The 13,906-nt window shown below is 38.8% G+C and overlaps 1 protein-coding gene across 1 annotated transcript; it reads right to left on the bottom strand.

Annotated features, from left to right (window-relative positions):
* Positions 1 to 456: 456 nt before the first annotated feature.
* LOC106449078 (cytochrome P450 76C4-like) lies at positions 457 to 3,150 on the bottom strand. The gene is made up of 3 exons (XM_013890887.3): positions 2,668 to 3,150; positions 1,493 to 1,997; positions 457 to 1,191 (listed from the first exon to the last, which is right to left on the bottom strand). Exons 1-3 carry the CDS (start codon positions 3,033 to 3,035, stop codon positions 562 to 564), a joined length of 1,503 nt encoding a protein of 500 aa, XP_013746341.1. The 5' UTR covers positions 3,036 to 3,150; the 3' UTR covers positions 457 to 561.
* Positions 3,151 to 13,906: the final 10,756 nt, after the last annotated feature.

Below are 13,906 nucleotides of genomic sequence, written 5' to 3'. Positions count from 1 at the left end.
TTTGGATAATACCATTGACCGGTATTGAGCTGACATATATTGTGTGTAACCCGGTTTGTATAACAAGCTTTAAGTTAACATACATACTTGTATATATGGAGCTTGTATCAGTTACTTGATGAATAAGAAGGTTCTCAATGTATTGCTCAAACTTCTTGACATGGTATCAAAACGGGCCGACACCTTAACCATTAACCCGGTCCAGAAAGTTGTCCGGCCATCATAAGAAATAATGGTCCAAGGAAGGTTTAATTTCTTCAAGATATCTAAAAAAGGATATTATCTTGGAGGGGTGTGATGGATTCTATCGAAACTAGTGGTCATACGCACCACTATATCGAGTGAGGATGTTGGAGATTAAGATTCCACATTGAATTATGAAATGGACTTAAGTAATATATAAAGGGTTTGGACCACTACACTTATCTCCGATTGATTTTAAGTTAGAAGTCCTAGGAAACTTAACAATTTCACTCATTACTTATTATACAAAACAAACCAAGACTTACTATAATGCAAGAGTGGTAGTTTTATTCATTTTCTTCATAGTGCAAATATAAATTACAAAAGACTACCATTCGCAGGTTTCAGGACGGGGACTGCATAAAGTGGGTTGGCCTTATGCAAGCTAAGACCGAAGCTCTCGTCCATGTCCAAATCCTCAGGAAGGACACCATTTTGAAGCTTCCATTGAAAAGAATGAAGAAGAGAAGCAAGAATGAGAGATACTGTCTTCATAGCCAAAGACATTCCAGGACATATTCTTCTTCCAGCCCCAAACGGTATCAGCTCAAAATCTCTACCTTTCAAATCAATCTCTCGTCCCACCAAAAACCTCTCTGGCTCGAACTGCTCTGCGTTTTCCCAAATGCCCGAGTCTCGTCCTATAGCCCAAGCGTTTACCAGAACCTGAGCATTCTTAGGCACCAGAAACCCTAAAATCTCTGCATTTGACTCGGCTTTGTGTGGTCCCAGAAGTGGACCCGGTGGGTGCAAACGGAGAGTCTCTTTCACTAATGCTTGTAAATATGGAAGATCCGAGATGTGTGACTCCTGAACGACACCGTTTAGACCTACCACATCGTCCATCTCAGCTTGAGCTTTAGCCATTGTCTTAGGGTTGCGAAGTAGCTCAGCCATTGCCCATTCCACCGTGGTGGAGTTCGTATCAGTCCCTGCAAGAAACAAGTCCTGATACACACAAACAAATATAAGTACTAGCTAGGTTTACATGCAGATATTTCTATTGTCTTTTTCTTTTAAGTCAAACACCTATTTTATTATTCAAAACTTGATGTGGTTTGGATAAGTAAACCAGAACTAAACAATCAATATAACATAATTTCCTGTGGAAATATCTAGCACTACTGGCTAAAGAATCCGCTATTATCTTTTGAAAAAAATTAAAAAGTAACCTTGAAAGCAAAATGCAGTCACAAAGATGTATAAGATTTTAGGAATTGTATATAAATAGCCTTTTCGACGCACTTACAAATATAAAGTGTTTGATTTCGTTCACTTTGAGCTCGGGTCCATTTTCTTTGACTAAATCCATAAGTGAATCCAAGAGATCACTTTCATTCCTCGTTGTTTTCTCATTGTTCCGAGCATCGATGAACCCTTGAAAAACCTGAAACAACACATCTGAGCATACCTTCATCTCTTTTCGGATACCTTGCAGATCAAGAAACCCTATAAGCGGAAAATAGTTGGCTAGGTTTGGTTTCCCAATGGTTTCCATTATACGAACCACCGATTCTTGGAGCTCCATGGAGATTTTTGAGTCATAACTACCCAAGTCTGTCGAAAATAGAGTGTTTGAAATTAGATTGAGCGATGTGACGAAGGAGGCACGAGCAATGTTGATGGACTCTCCTCTTTCGCATATTTCACTAATAAATGTTACAAGTTCATTCACTTTCTTCATGCGCACTGTCTTGGTAGCGTCGAGACATTGCGGGGAGAACATTTGAGTCGCCGATATCTTTCTCCATAACCTATGTGGAACATAATACTCATCCATCGTCAATCAGTATATAAACCATGCCAAGGCATTTTATCCAAATGGAAAAACTGAACCCGGAAAATGAACTTAAAATGAACCAAAACTTATAAGAATCTAAATGGCTTCTAGTTCTTTAAATCTGAAAACCGAAAACCAAAATACAATTTATAAACTAAAAATTACTCAAAACCCCTAATTACCCAAATATATTTGTATTCAAATTATATGAAATTATTTAAATTACCCGATAATTAAATCTAAGCAATTTGAATTGTATGATATTTATCTAAAATCCCTGGTTATCAGGTATTTTTGTTTGAAATATCCAAAATTGCCTAATAACTAAAACCAAACCAAATCCGAATTTTTTGGGTATTAGGTGTAATATTTTTACTCAACTGATACTAACAATCCCGAATGGTTTCTATATCCTTAAATCTGAAATAGACGAAAACCAGAACTGAACCGAAACTCAAATGACCAGAAAACCACACATACTAATTTAGGATAGATCGACAACCCTTAAACGACCAAACTATTGTTACAAATGTATTCTATTACGATTTTATTTTTACTATAAGAAACCTGATAATGTATCATTATAGCTAAATTAATTACCATGTGAGATTCTTTTAAAAACAGACAAGTTGTTCATAATTTACCTCCAACGAGGGGATGTTGAAGGTAACCAGGCCATGGAGACATCTTGGTGGATGGATTGAATCGGGTCGAGGATTATTCGTCCAGACAGGACTTGATCATGTGTTTTAAGCACCTCTCTTGCGGCCTCCGGTGAGGAAATGATCACTGTGGTTAAACTTCCAAGCCTAAGACTCATGACGGGTCCATAAATTCTCGAGAGGTCGGCGAGTGAGCGATGTGGAGCTTTTCCTATTTGGAGAATGTTTCCAATGATAGGCCATCCTGGAGGTCCCGGAGGTAGTAAGGTTGATCTACGTTTGGATCTGACGGCGGCTAGGAGAATGAATGATAATAGGAAGCAAAAAATCAGGAACAGAGCCGCCTCCATTAGATATATCTAAGTCCGTTCGTCTCTTGTTCGCCACTTTCTGTTACTTTATCTATGGAGATGATATAAAGCTAGTTGTCTAATCGTTTTGAACATTCTTCCACCACTTTCCTTCTAAATAGTCACGTTTGTTGACAAATAAAGAAAAAACAAAAATAGTTCTCTTTTTGTTTCTTCTAACAGAGCAGCAGCCTCCATTAACAGAGCCGCCTCCATTATCATAAATGCCAAGAAAACTAAAGCACAGTCAGTCGCATCACTACAAAAGTGAAGAAACAATATGTAAGGATATAAAGTTTGCTGGTCGATTTTCTTTTTTTTTTTTTTTTTTGATCGAAAAATTACTTATATTAAAACAGAAGCAAACTACTCAGTTGCAGGTACAGTGGAATGAAGAGAAAACAAGGCTGACTTCGCTAGAGAGTCAGCATCACAGTTTGCTAAACGCGGAATAAAACAATACAAGATAGATTCGAAAGAGAGCGCCAAGATTCTGATATCATGGAGAACACCTTTCAAGACAACATCATCGTCTTGAGACTTCAGGAGCGTGATGAGAGCCTTAGAGTCAGAGTAAACATGGAGACTACTGACATGTGAAGAGAGAGCTGCAATCATAGCAGCCTTAACCGCCAAAGCCTCAGCCACAAGGGCAGAGGGAACAAAGCGACGGTGAGAGGAGGAGCTTTCTGCAACAGTTTTCGTAGCGTCACGAAGTTGCCATCCCAGCCCGCAGTTACCCGTTGATGAATCCCAAGCTGCATCCGAAAAAGAGGACCACGTAAATGAGTTAGCAACTGGTATATTATGTGACGGGACCACAGAGTGTGGTAAGGAGACTTTTACAGCAAGGCATTGGGCAGATTGCCACGCCCTAGCGTCCTGAATAGCCTTCAATAAAGAGGCCTCTTCCGAGAAGAGTTTGTTTTCAAACAGACACTTATTTCGATTTGTCCACAGGATCCAAAGGATCCAAGGGTACAGAGGAGTACTGCCTAGTCCCACTGGAGGAAGGGAGACCATCTTACGACAGGTTTGGAGAAGTTCCGAGATCGAGTTGATTGATGTTGGGTCCGGTTTGAACATGCAGGGTGCTAAATCCCAGATCTTCCTCGCAAAGGGGCACTGGAGGAGGACATGGAGTTCAGTTTCCAAGTCTCCACATCTCTTACAAACTGGGGAGATAGCTAAACCTCTGCTCTCCAGCCGTGCGCCAACGGGGAGTGCTTTGTTATTTGCTTTCCATAGGAAGTGGTGGATTTTTGGTGATGTGTGAACTTGCCACACACACTTTTTCCAATTGAAGTCCTGGTTCACCTGTTCACCATTACAGAGCTTTGCCAAAGCATACCCTGATTTAGTTGTGTAGATTCCTGAAGCATTAGGTAACCAGACCCTTTCATCCTCCAGGAAGAAGGAGCTTGGGACTAGTCTCCGAATGTCATCCTCATACTGAGGTACTGTTTCTCTGATCACCATTACATTCCAGTCTTTAGAGATCGGGTCGATCAGGTTACTAACCCGCCAAGACTGGTTTTCTCTAGTAGGAGGACCGATAGGGGCCTGAGGTCGTGAAGTGGATAACCATGGTTCCTCCCACATGTTGACGTGTGTTCCTGATCCTAAAGCCCATCCTAGTCCCGTCTGCAACAAGTCTCGGCCCACCAACACTCCTCTCCATCCATGAGAGATTCCATTTGCTGGTATTGTCTCTAAGAAGGAGGTCCTGTGACAATATTTACCCAAGAGAATCTTTGCAAGGAGGGAGTCGGGGGTTTTAAGGATTCGCCAAGAGATTTTTGCGAGCATAGCGTCATTAAACTGAGCAATTTCCCGAAACCCAAGTCCCCCTGCACTCTTCGGTCTAGACAGTTTTGCCCAAGATACCCAACACATCTTCTTAACCTCCGGCGTAAGATCCCACCAGAATCTTGTGAGGATAGATTGAATTTGCTTCACAAGAGAGAAGGGCAGCTTGAAGCACGACATAGAATATGTTGGCATCGCAGCCAAGACAGCCTTCAACAACACCATCTTACCAGCTCCGGAGAGAAAGCGAGTAGACCAACTATGGGATCTTTGTCGCATACGGTCCACCAGTGCCGCAAAAATATCGCGTTTCTTACGTCCGAAGTGCTCCGGCAAGCCTAAGTATTTCCCGAGTCCACCTTCATTGGAAATAAGGAACTGATTCCTAATCCGCCGTTTTGAGTCTCCCGGAGTTTTTGCTGAAAAGGTGATGGACGACTTCGCTAGGTTGATACATTGACCAGACGCAGCCTCGTATTTCTTTAAGATCGAGAGAAGAGCCGAGCAGCTCCTAGTATCCGTTCTACTGAAGAACATGGTGTCATCGGCAAACAGTAGATGGTTTAGAGCGGGGCTTTGACGCGACACTTTAATGCCGATGACTTCGCCTTTTGCCTGCGCCTCCTTGCACAAACCGGAAAGTACCTCAGTACAAAGGATAAAGAGGTATGGTGATAGTGGGTCCCCTTGTCGGATTCCTCTCGACGGTATCACTCGGCCTTGAGCCGCTCCATTGACAAGATAAGAGTAAGACACCGAGGATACACATGCCATAATCCATGAGATCCAAGTGTCGTGGAAACCAAATCGAGCTAAGACATTCTGCAGGAAGCTCCATTCAATGCGGTCATATGCCTTGCTCATATCCGTCTTAATAGCCATGCTGCACCGAACTGTTGCTCCTGAGTGTTGCAGGTAATGAAGAATTTCATGTGTGATTAGCACATTATCAGCTATAGAGCGGCCCTTGACGAAAGCAGATTGATGTTCTGATATCAGATCTGGTAGGAGGGGCTGGAGGCGGCGAGTGAGGATTTTAGCGATTATCTTATAATGCGTGTTGCACAAGGCGATCGGCCGATACTCCTCTACATTCCTGGCCCCCGTAACCTTTGGGATTAGACGCACGTGCGTCTCGTTCTGGCGCAAATCCAGAGCTCCTGTCACAAAGAATCTCTGAATGTCTTTGCTAACATGTTCCCCGATAATATCCCAAAAAGATTGGTAAAAGCTTGCCGAGAAACCATCCGGTCCCGGGGCCCTGTCAGGGTGAATAGAGAAAGCTGCTTCTCTTATCTCGAGTGGGGAAGGGAGGGAGATTAATGTTTGGTTCATCTCTGTGGTAATTAGCGGGGAGATGGCTTCCCTAACCACTGAAGAGGAATCAGACATTTGTGCTGTAAATATCCGAGAGTAGTAGGATGAAATAGATTGAACTATCTCCTCCTCCTGATAGACAGCGGTCCCTCCACCATCCTCTAGTACTGTGATGTTGTTGATTGCCCGTCTACCGCGAGTCGATGCGTGAAAGAAACCTGTATTACGATCTCCACTATGTAGCCATAGGATACGGCTCCGTTGTCGCCAATACAGTTCTTCTTCCCTATAAGCGCCTTCCAGCACGCCTGTGAGGGATGCGATGGTAGCATGGACTGGATAGAGCTTCTTCTAGTTCTTCCTGTGCTTTCTTGATAGCTAGGTTGCTGTTTAAATTTTTCTCGCGGGTCCACTGGATTATGTTATGTCTGACCCTGCCAATTTTTGCCAAAACCGACTCCAAGGGTTCTTTTTTCCATTGTTCTGAAACCAGTTGACGAATCTCCGGCTTATGTCGAAGTCTTCTATCAAACCGAAACAAACCCTTCTTCTTCCTAAGGGATACATCGAAGTGAACAATGATGGGGCGATGATCTGAGCCTTCAAAGCGCAGATACTCACTTCTTCCAGCCGGAAATCGCTCAAACCAGGAGCAATTTGCCATTGCCCGGTCCAGTCTTGACTGTATGAAGTGGTTATATCTCGTTCCTCTCCACGAGAGGTGATTACCCGAGTGTTTAAGGTCCCAGAGACCCATCTGAGCCACAAAACTCCTAAAAGATAGGAAAGATCCCTCCCAGCGCGCCGGTCCCCCCACCTTCTCTGAGTTTTCCAAGAGATCATTGAAGTCTCCCGTGATGAGCCATGAGTCATCCCTGCCTTCTCCTAACTCCATCATTTTAATCCAGAAGGCGGGGCGATTTGAAGTAACCGGGGGGCCGTATATGAAGGAAACAAAACAGGAGATTCCATGCGCCTTAATACGAGTATCGATAATATTAGATGATGAGAATAGAATTTCAACCTGTATATTATCCTTCCAAGAGAGTGAAAGTCCGCCCGCAAGTCCTATTGGTGGAACCGTAAAGTGGTTTGAAAGCTCTGATTTCCGGAAATGCTTGAACAGGGCTTCGTCTTGGGTTTTTGTTTCCATAAGGAACAGCACCGCAGGGGAGATTCGTTTGCGAAACTCCCGTATTCGCTGGACCGTCAAGGGGGCCCCAATGCCTTGACAGTTCCAGCTAACACAGGCTAAGGAAGAGATTTTGGGAGAGGATGAAAATCCTTTCCCTTTTTCACCATGGCTGGAATGATTTTTGACCCTCTTGGTGTACTGCGTGACACACCCGATAAGCCACCTCCACCTGCTACAATTGCGTCCATCATTAATTTCCTGCGAGGCGGATTTCGGCGGGGTGAACTCCTACGAGGAGAATTTTGAGTTTTGGAAACTCTTCTTTTCTTTACACTAACTCCCTGAGTAGGGGCTCGTGCAATCCTTTTCCTCGTTTGTGCTTCTCCTACTTTCTTCTTGCCTTCTGCTTTGGAGAGGATCGGTTGGTCAAGCTCAGTGTCTTCTTCAGTATCAGCTAGTAGAGGTCCTAAGCGCAGTGACACATGGACTCTATCCTCACTGAGAGTTCTGATAGGAGACCTTTCTCCCGGGCCTAGGCGTCCTGAATCGAACAGATTAGAACTCGATGGTCGAGTAACAATGATACCATTTGAGACAGGAGGTAGCGAATCCTCCAATTGAGTTTCAAACTCCTGCATACGTTGTGTATTAGAGTGAGGTTCCCCAGCTCCTTGGCCTGAGAGTCTCTTCAACGCAGGTAGTCTATCTTGGCTCGAGGCATTGCTGGAGACCCTTTGCTCTTTGCTGTTAGTTCGTTGAGTATGAACCGATAAACGCTCTTTCGCTGGGAGGCGTTCCTCGCTTGAAGCCATGCTATTCCTAGGGTCCGAGAGTCGAGATGCAATGTTACTTCTTTGGTGGCCCTCTCCTAGAGCTGATGACGGCGTTCCTTTAGGGTTGGAGCTAGCTGGTGAGGACTGTGAGTTCCTGGAGCCCCTAGGTTCAGGGGCTGGAAGATTGCGGCTCTGCCAGTCATGTGGTGCAGGGGCACGTTCCTGGGAGCCTCGCATGGGGAGGTTTTTTTTATGAGAGGGAATCATCACACTTGGTAGATTCCTATCATCATATCGGCGACGGTTTTCCTCATAAACCGAGCTACTCCCTGAGCTGTTTCTGGAGGAGGTTCCATGCGAGATCGGGCGATATTCCTTTGTATTCGAGGTCCTATAGTTTGTCCATCTGGCTCCCTCATGATGGTGCGAGTGTTGCATACGTGCATGCTTCCTTTCAGCCTGGCGTTTTTTCCCCTCTTCTATGCGTTCCAGGGTGGTTTGTTGTGCTGCATTTGTGTGTCGCCTTTCTCCGTTTGAAAGTCGAGCAGGCGGTTGATAGTGGCACTCACCATACTCATGGCTGAGGGATTTACAATGGAAACAATGTTTTTCGAGTTTTTCATACTCAAGTTCCACCTCTATTACGTCCTTTGAGGGGAGTTCAATGTCCATACGCATGATGAGAGGCTTAAGGCCATTGATGCGAACCCTCAGACGAGCTTTATCAACTTCACGAGTGTCAATCGGCCCTAGAGCTTCCCCTATAGCGTTGATGGTTGCATCATTCCAATAGTGGAGGGGGATTCCATGTATGTTGATCCAGAAGGTGACGCGGTTAGGGAAGTTGTCAGAGACAACCGGCTCCCAGCGCTGCAAAATCATCATCCATCTCTTAAAGTGGAAGGGAGACTTTGAGAGAATGGCCTGTAGGTCCTTTTCTGACTCAAAACTGAATTGGAAGAGTTGCGGCCCTAGGGGTCTCCCCGTGATTTTCCCCACCACATTCCAGTGTTGTAGAAAGAAATCTACCAGGGCCCTAGTCTTTTGAATAGAAGGGTTGGTGACTCTACCAATGAGAGTAAACTTGTTGCTCTCAATAAGTTCAGCAACATTGGATTCTGGGATCCGAACTAGTGGCTTCCTTGGGGGAAGGCGGTCCTCCTGCCACTTGCCTTTATCCGTTCTTGAGTAACGGTGAGACATTGTTGATATACAAAAACTACACAAAGTAGTACTAGTGAGAGTTCGTTGTTCGTCGGGTGGGAAGTAGCGGTCGGGTCAAGCAGTGAAACAGATCCGTGAGCCGTGAGTCGGTAATCAGCAGGCTTACTATGAACCACAAAGATGTGGGAATGGATTTGTTCAAAAATCGAGTTTACCAGCTACAAGAAGGTTCCATACCAGGAGAGAAACCTCTGTAACAGTTGGTTGTTGTTGTTAGGAGTTGACATGGAGCTTGTCTTCAACGGGCTTGAGGTATGGTGGTGACTCTGGCCGGCGACGGCTGTCCCTCCGACGGGGTCGGGGGAAGAACCCGGAGTATAAAACTCAGAGAAGTCTTTTGTCCAGTGGATATTCCGGAAAAAGAGAGAATTTCGAAGACGTAACAGGGAAAGTAGGTGGAAAACACCCAAAAGAAGAAAGTCAACTTAACAGAAAAGGGGAAAGTCTAACGGTTAAGGACCGCTCTTAGACTTCGTGCCTGGGAGAGAATTTTTCTTGACCTTCACTTCATTTCACAACTATGATTTTACCACAGCCTCAAGTTCAAATGAAAGAAAACATGTAAAACTTTCATAAACCTCCGCTGGTCGATTTTCTTAAAGTAAGGGTGTGATTGTATAGTGACTATGTACAATGATTTCAAGATTCAACACCTTTCATTTCATCTTTTAACATTTTATTTTATGTCATTATCTTTTTCTTCTATATTATCATTTAACACACTAGACTTTTGGTCGTTTGTTTTCATTCATATTTACAGATTTATGCATATATATTACAAACATTAAGCATATTTTCAAAAGTGTATATGACTTATTTAAATACAGCAGTGTTATATTTTAGTTATTTGTCATCCAATTGATTGTTTCAAACCGTCAATTGTATTTACAGCTAATTATTATATTTTATTTTGTTGGATTTTTCGTTTGATTATTAGCCATGATAATATATGTAAAATTTGATAAACATGAAAATAATTTTCATGTCCAATGAATTTTGTAGTAAACTGTATGATAATGTATTATGTGTATAAATTTTCTACTTGCTTTGTTAATGTTCGCAATGTGGTAATGTGTGAAATGAAATGTGCCATAAACTATGATAGAAGTACGTAGTTTGTTATATAAAGCGACTAATTGTGTTTGTAATATATAAATTAATATATTGTTTTGGCATAACCTATGCTTCAGAAACTAATTAACTCTTAGTGACACAAATTATGATATACCATGTAATTATAAGGTTAGTTTCAAAACATGTTCCTGTTTTAGTGGTATTTATCCTTTTTAAAAAGATATAGTAAGATTTTATTATATTACAATTTTAGAAAAATCTGTAGAATATTTTTTTTTTTTTTAAAATATTTAAATATTTAGTTGAATTTGTAAAATTTAATGAGTCTCTTAGGTTTTATTATTAGCAAAAATACATGATATTTTAATTAAAAGTTATTGACTTTGGAAGAAATGGTCTAAAAATCATACAAAAAACATTCTTAAACTCCATTTTATAGAGATCAAATGTTACTCACATAGTAATAATATTATATTATTAAACAGGTTGAATTGTATCGAATCGGATAATTGATTATTCGGACGAAGCATATCGGATCACAATACTTCCAGAACCTCGAATATCCGATTCGTGCTCACACCTACATGTATGTGTATGTACAAAAATATATAAAAATGGTTGATAAAATTAAAAGACATTTTTGTTCAAAATAACACATGAAAGATAAAATTCTTAAAATAAAAATTAAGTAAAAATAAAATAGACCTATACATTAGTGATTTTTTTGCAAATAGTCTTTTTATGTAGAACATTTGTGTAACACGTTGTATCCTTCATGTGAGTTTATATTGAAAAAATGTAAGATAATATATAGTGTGAATACATTTATGTAGAGTTTGGCAGAGAGCATGTGACACGTCAGCGTATGTCAACGTATTCATATATAATCGCTGTGAAGTTGCCAAGTAGCAAACATAATGTGAACACATTAAATTACAATGTTTCTCTTTTAATATATACTAGGTGGTATCCGCGCCATGCGCGGAGTGAATAGATTAAATAGAGATTATAATTTTTAATCTATAAATATTAGAAAGGTAAAAGTTATAATCACAAATATTTCATGTTATATAATGAAAGATTGAAGGACATTGTGCACGTTTATAGAAGAAAAGTTTTGATTTTTTTTTAACTTGTTTAATAATGTTTCTCAGGTAAATCTCTCAAATTTCATGTGTGATTTTTAAGCCATGTGAATTTAAATAAATTTATAGTAACTTTCCTATATTAATCGAAATCAAAATGCGTTTGCATATATCAGTTTTCTATTTTTTGGCTATTGAATAAATTACGGTCAAATTTAAATTAGCGAAAGAAATCAATTAAATTAGTAAGTTATTTTCATTAATTTAGCGATTCGATTATTCAAAAGTTATATAATTCAAGTAAATAAATAGGGAATCAATCGAAGAATTTAAATTCAAGTAAATAAATAGGAAACCAAGCCAAGCATTTAAATAAATTGCGGACTAAATAGAGATTAAAACTTTTAATCTATAAATATTAGAAAGGCAAAATTTATAGTCACAAATATTTCATGTTATATAACGAAAGATTGAAGGACATTGTGCATGTTTATAGAAGATAAGCTTTGATTTTTTTTAAAAAAAATTTGTGTAATTGGTTAGGTGTAATTGAAGTAAATTTTGTGGAAGTAAATCTATATGAGTAATTTAAAACTTGTGTAATTGGTTAGATTTTTTAATTTTTTTTAAAACAACTTGTTTAATAATGTTTCTCAAGTAAATCCCTAAATTTTCGCGTGTAATTTTTAATTAACCATGAAAATTTAAAATAAATTTATAGTAACTTTCCTATATTAACCGAAACCAAAATGCGTTATGAAGATTGCATATATCAGTTTCCTATTTTTTGGCTATTGCATAAATTACGGTCAAATTTAAATTAGCAAAAAGAATCAATTAAATATAGAAATCAAGATCTATTGGATTTGATATTCAAATGCCATCAAAACCGTAATTATTTAATATATTGGGTTGATTCTCTACTTATTTACTGAAATTTAAATTTTTGGGTTGATTCTCTATTTATTTACTTGAATTATGTAACTTTTGAATAATCGAATCATTGATATTAATGGAAATAATTTACTCATTCCTAAAAAAATTATAGAAGTAGAATTTGCATATTCATATAAAAGTAGATACAAGGTAAATATATTCTTTTGATTTATAATATAAAACGTTTAATACCAAAACTTCATGGATTAATATGCACAAAAAATTAATGAATATGTTGTCTCCGATATATGTTGCTCTTCCTATATAAATATGCATGCATACAAAACTCATGTTATAGTTTGGTTTTTCATATAAACGTAGAAGTTGCATATTCATATAGATGTAGCTACAAAGTAAATATAGTTTTTAGATTTATAATATAAAACGTTAAATAGTAAAATATAAAATACATGGATCAATTTTCTAGCCTTTCATATAGACATATAAGTTGTATATTCATATGATTTGTTTCTAAAAACAATACTTTCCTAGTCTGTACGTCGTAATAACACCATTTGTTGTAATGTAACAAACTTTCCTTAAAAGTTTAATGTGTAAGATATATGAAATAATGTTCAATGGCATTACATGTAATTTATCTAGGCAATGAAGGCTTTTTTTTTAAAATGGTGTGAGGAGAGCTCTCATGATGATACCTAAGTAATGACAATTGTGTTAATCACACATGAGAATGAGGTTAATTAATAAAAATGCTCCTGAAATAATAAGAAAGAGATAAGAGATGATATATAATACCTAACTAATGTCATAGTTTACTACTAGTGCACATAGATTTAAATTATTTCTAAAATCAACGAGCTCTCTAATTTGATCTGGACAGAAAATTATATAGACTTCAGCCCATATAATATCACTTGTTGATCCCAGTTTACGTACTGGTTTTCTGAAAACTATCCTAACTCATTTCTTATTTGAAAAGTAAAAATTGGTAGGCCTGTTGAGTTAAGAAAAAATGATTGATTGTGATTGTAGTTGTGAATCACAGTTTTAGAATATTACATGATATATTTAGCTCCTTTTGATAACGAGCTTAATTTCTAATTCATTTTTTTAGTAACATCAATATTATTAAGGGACAATTAGTGTAATATACCCAACAAAGATCCAAATTAGCTAAATGCTCATGATGTGATTAAACCCAAAAAAGAGTAACTTTTTGATATTGTGCAGACAAAAATGCCCTCATGCTTTATCGAAAACATGTAACTCTAGATCTATCAGCTAAATATTTACATAGCAGGTAACAATCTACATACAAACTAACATATCAACTAATAATTTCAGTATCATCTAACAATCTATGTATCAAACAAATGTATCGACTAACAAATCATATATCAATTAATGAAACTATTAACAATTAATTAGTTATCTTTCAAATAGCCTCAAATATGTTTGTAACAGCTAACATTTCATGTATCCATTAAAATCTAAGTAATAGCAAGTAAGTAATAAAATAACTACTAACGTATATATTATCTAAATAAAAGAATGTAG

The sequence above is a fragment of the Brassica napus genome, chromosome A4 (assembly GCF_020379485.1).
Source record: "Brassica napus cultivar Da-Ae chromosome A4, Da-Ae, whole genome shotgun sequence".
NCBI classification, from domain to species: Eukaryota; Viridiplantae; Streptophyta; class Magnoliopsida; order Brassicales; family Brassicaceae; genus Brassica; species Brassica napus.
The sequence above is the reverse complement of the archived record's forward strand: the minus strand, read 5'-3'. Positions and strand labels throughout refer to the sequence as shown.

What these genes read in the sequence shown, in the direction of transcription:
- LOC106449078 (XM_013890887.3), bottom strand. Translation starts at nt 3,035, where the DNA reads ATGGAGGCGGCTCTGTTCCTGATTTTTTGCTTCCTATTATCATTCATT. An exon ending in TCAACATCCCCTCGTTGGAG is followed by an intron (nt 1,998 to 2,667) that starts GTAAATTATGAA and finishes TGTTCCACATAG; the next exon opens with GTTATGGAGAAAGATATCGG. An exon ending in AAATCAAACACTTTATATTT is followed by an intron (nt 1,192 to 1,492) that starts GTAAGTGCGTCG and finishes TGTGTGTATCAG; the next exon opens with GACTTGTTTCTTGCAGGGAC.